The sequence below is a fragment of the Triticum dicoccoides genome, chromosome 4A (genome assembly GCF_002162155.2).
Source record: "Triticum dicoccoides isolate Atlit2015 ecotype Zavitan chromosome 4A, WEW_v2.0, whole genome shotgun sequence".
Classification (NCBI taxonomy): Eukaryota; Viridiplantae; Streptophyta; class Magnoliopsida; order Poales; family Poaceae; genus Triticum; species Triticum dicoccoides.
Genome location: NC_041386.1, coordinates 147101691 through 147106102, shown reverse-complemented (window position 1 = coordinate 147106102; position 4412 = coordinate 147101691). Strand labels below are relative to the sequence as shown.

At 48.6% G+C, this 4412-nt stretch overlaps 1 protein-coding gene across 2 annotated transcripts in view; it reads right to left on the bottom strand.

Moving 5' to 3' along the window:
• The window catches only part of LOC119285474 (protein SHORT ROOT IN SALT MEDIUM 1-like), a 13945-nt gene extending 12547 nt beyond the window's left edge, over positions 1 to 1398 (bottom strand). The window contains exons 1-3 of one of the 2 annotated variants that reach the window (XM_037564756.1): positions 1239 to 1398; positions 902 to 1109; positions 654 to 788 (exon numbers count right to left, since the gene is read on the bottom strand). In XM_037564756.1, the coding sequence (XP_037420653.1) occupies positions 654 to 788; positions 902 to 976 (210 nt within the window). In that variant the 5' untranslated portion in view covers positions 977 to 1109; positions 1239 to 1398. The remainder of the gene's footprint in view (positions 1 to 653; positions 789 to 901; positions 1110 to 1238) is intronic. The other variant, XM_037564755.1, reaches the window with a different exon arrangement.
• Positions 1399 to 4412: the final 3014 nt, after the last annotated feature.

Here is a 4412-nt window from a genome sequence, read left to right as displayed (position 1 = left end):
CAAGCTTTATATTGCTCAGATCATCCCATAGAGCTGTTTTAAATTTCTGGATTGTACCACAAATTCTCAACTAATAACTCTAATAGAAAGCGAGTATTTAGACCTTGTTTACAAAGCAGGCATGTATTTCACATTTTGCCCAAAGTTCCGACTATTCTTTCCATGGGTGACACTTGAGGGACCAGGTAAACTTTGAAATACATAAAATTATTTCTATATATGCATGGATTATTTCTGTGCATAAGACAAAGAGTACGGAAGGGATATAAATGGACCTTTTCAGGTTCAGGAACCGGGCTTATTCTTCAAACAAACCCATTTGTTTTATTTATAGACCAATAATGCTGGACACTAGCTTTAAAACTGGTCAAACCTAGGATTCGCTTATCACAGATGTCCATGTGGACCTATTATAATTCCCTAAAGCATGTACTGGGTAATATTTAGATACAATTGGATTGATATCTAGTAACCTTGATTATTTGCCTTCACTCAAAGAGATGCCTTTGGTATATATGAGTACAATACAAACCGACAAACGACAACTCACACAATTCAGTTACATGTGTAACATCAATGAGCAATAATAAGCAACATAAGGAAACAAAACTAATTGCATCCAGAATTCAAACTGGAAAGGAGCACAAATTAACCTTCTGCGCGCCATAAACTGCAGCGTAAGGCCCTCCATACTGCCCCACAGCGCCCTGTGCCGCATTGCCGCCAAACTGATGGCCATCAGTGCCACCAGCTGCTGCAGCAGATGCCGCATACCCAACGCTAACAGGCTGCCAAAGCCCAACCAAAAGGGCGCAAGTGTTTGCACACATATATCAGAACCTTGCACCATTAGATAGGGTTGCCAATCAAAGCATCAGATGAGTTTCCCAGAGCGCCTTACAATTTTGCCGTACGGTTGCTGCGCCCCATACTGCGGCGGCTGGCCGTAGGGATTGGGCCCTTTCTTCGGAAACATTGCAGATGCGACCGCCTCAGATCCTGCGGATCACAAGACCCGGCCGAAACACCGCGCAGAAGCAAGCAAGCACGGACGGCCGGCACAGCGGCACACAAGCTTCTGCAGGGAAAATAAATCCTGTAAATTACATCTGCGGCGGAAAATACATCAGCAATGAATCCATGACAACCACGCAAGCGGGCATGACCGGGATGGACCAGGCGATTTGGTTGCTGGCAAATACAGAAAAGGTGAAACCCCATGGACTTCTAGGGCTTACCTGTGGAGGGTAGACGAGGAGGCTATGCGCTGGGATGCTGAGCCAGTCTTGGAAAGCGATTGGGCTCGGCAGGAGACGACGTCGGCAGCGGCGCCGCGGGATCAGCGGCGGCGGAGGACGAAGAGAAGGGGTTGGGAAACTGGGGTTCAGGCTAATTGTATATCGGTCTGAACGAAGGATATGCAAGCGCAGCGTGACCGCCTGCATCAATAGAACGCCGGATGCCAGAGATTCTGTTCTGTTGGGCCGAGTTGAGTGCCCGATGATAGTTTGGGCTGGACATTGTTTTTTCTTTAGGGGTGGGCTGGACATTGAATGAGACTGTGGGAACCCTCTCCTTTTACAAATTGGCCCATCACAGTATTAGCAACGGCATTGCGGCCTACTAATCGATATGGATATTGACCTATTCTACGGATATTTGTCTACTTCAATTCAATAGATCTCTCCTTTGCCTCAAAAGAAAATTTAGATCTCTCCTATACCTATAAGGAATTATATATATCTAAAAAAGAGAACTAAAAGGAAGTAGCAGTGCCACACATATATTGTATTCTTTTAGTCTAGGCATCGGTGTTATGAATGTTCAATTTTATCATCAATATTCATAACATATATCCTATTCACAATAGAAGTATGGTCTTTTGTTCATAACATTGAACAACTATTGTTCTCTCGTGAACAACTTCCTTGCAACTTCCATTCAATGGGTTAGAATGTACAGAACTCTAAAATAAATTATAAAAATAAATATATAGATGTAATATGTTGATGAAAAAAGTAGCATAACTTATACAAAGTTTTCATCAGATATTTTAACCTCGTTATTTGTTGGTCATTTAGACCGTAGTAGTTATTGCATCGATTCATAAAAACATGTAATTAAGTCGGTATCCTTGTGATCAACTTTTAATCACAATTCTAAAAAATTTAGTGTTCAACAAATTTAATCACAATTCCCAAAAATTACACGTACTTGACCAACTTTCTCTACATCTTATAACTTGTATGGCATTCATACATGAGTTGGACATTCCAGATTTCTTTTCTTTCTGCCTTAGTTTTACTTCAAATATTTCTCTTACTCACAGAAGAAGCATCCAACTTTAAGAGTGGCATGAGCCCCGAACTTTCCTAGGTGTGTAAGTCTCATTAGAGCAACTCCAATGGTGCGACCCAAACGGACGGCGCATTTGTCCATTTTTTGTCCGTTTGGGTCGACCGCCCGCCCGGTGTCCGCCCAAGTTTGTATTTGGGTCGGCAGTGCACCCAACGCGCCGACCCATTTCATGTCCGCACTCAATTTTAAAAAAAGGCCCGCGGCTAGATCATGTCAGCGGCCATAGATCATGTTTGCACCATGCCAGCGCCGGCATACATTGCCGGCTTCAAAAAATATCATTGCAGTTCATGCTAGCGCACTCGCCAGCGGCCGGCACACATGCCAGCACACAAAAAAGATGGGACTTGAGTTCGACCACGCCATCTCGGCCCCGTGGTCATGCCAGCATACAAGCCGGCATTCAAAAAAGGAAGGTGCTCGCGGCCACGAGATCACTCGTCGGTGAACTTGAACATGTCGGCCTGCATCTTCTCAAACCACGGCCTCTTCCTTGGCGACACGGTGTTGAGATCCACCTTCATGATCTCTACCCCGGCCATCATGCTTGCGAGAGCCACTTCTTTCGCCTTGGTCTTGGCGTTGGCGGCCTCGATCTCTAGCATCTTAGCTTGCTTCTCCACCTCCATCTCAAGCATCTTGGCTTGCTTCTCCGCGTCCATCTCAAGCCTCCTCCTTTGGATCTCCATGAAGGCGTTCATTTGCTCTTCTTTGAAACATCGGCGCTCCTCCTCCCTTGAGTCCTTCTTGTTCATCATGCCCTCCACGCTTGCGATCAAGGCGTTCGATGCCGCATCCCGCTTGTCCTCCTTCTTGGAGTTGGTCTTCCCCCGCAGTCATGCCTTCGGCCCTTCCTCTTGGCCGACTCCCTTGCCCGTTGTTCAGGCATCAGCGCCTTCTGTGGCTGGGGCGCGACGGCGGTCTTGCGCGGGGCACGAGGCTTGCCTTTACCGGAGGGGGCAGTCGTCATGCCGGACAAGGCGAGGGAGGAGAGGCCGGTGGCGGCGGCGAGGTCGAGGTCGTCGCTCATGGCGGGTGCGCGGCGAGAGCGCGCGCGGGCTAGAGGGTTTGGGGGAAATGGGGGGGATGGTGGTGGCTGCCACTGACTGGCGGGCCCGGGGGAGGAGTAGGCGCGCGCGCGTCCGTCTCGTGTCTGCACCGACGCAAATCCGGCTCAAAATGGGTCGGCATGCGGACGCCAAGCGGACGCGCGTCTGTTTGGGTCGGCGCATTGGACCGCCTTTTGTATCTACGCCCACCCAAACGGACGGCGGAGGACGAAATGGGTCGCCCCATTGGAGTTGCTCTTATATCCTTCGAATTTGTTCTTTATCTTTAAGTTCTCACCATCAACTCATGACTAGTGTTCTTCCGGATCCTATGCATTTCACTCTTAAACACAGGCTTCTGCAGGGAAAATAAATCCTGTAAATTACATCTGCGGCGGCAAATACATCAGCAATGAATCCATGACAACCACGCAAGCGGGCATGACCGGGATGGACCAGGCGATTTAGTTGCTGACAAATACAGAAAAGGTGAAACCCCATGGACTTCTAGGGCCTACCTGTGAAGGATGGACGAGGAGGCTATGCGCTGGGATGCTAAGCTAGTCTTCGAAAGAGATTGGGCTCAACAGGAGACGACGTCGGCAGCAGCGCTGCGGGATCGACGGCGATGCAGGACGAAGAGAAGGGGTTGGGAAATTGGGATTCACGCTAATTGTATCAGCCTGAACGAAGGATGTGCAAGCGCAGCGTGACGCAGTATTTCAAAAAACTTACCTACGACCACGCAAGATCTATCTAGGAGATGCATAGCAACGAGAGGGGAGAGTGTGTCCACGTACCCTCGTAGACCGGAAGCGGAAACGTTTAGTAACGTGGTTGATGTAGTCGAACGTCTTCGTGATCCAACCGATCCAAGCACCGAACGTACGGCACCTCCGCGTTCAGCACACGTTCAGCTCGATGACGTCCCTCGGGCTCTTGATCCAGTTGATGACGTGGGAGAGTTCTGTCAGCATGATGGCGTGGCGACGGTGATGATGAAGT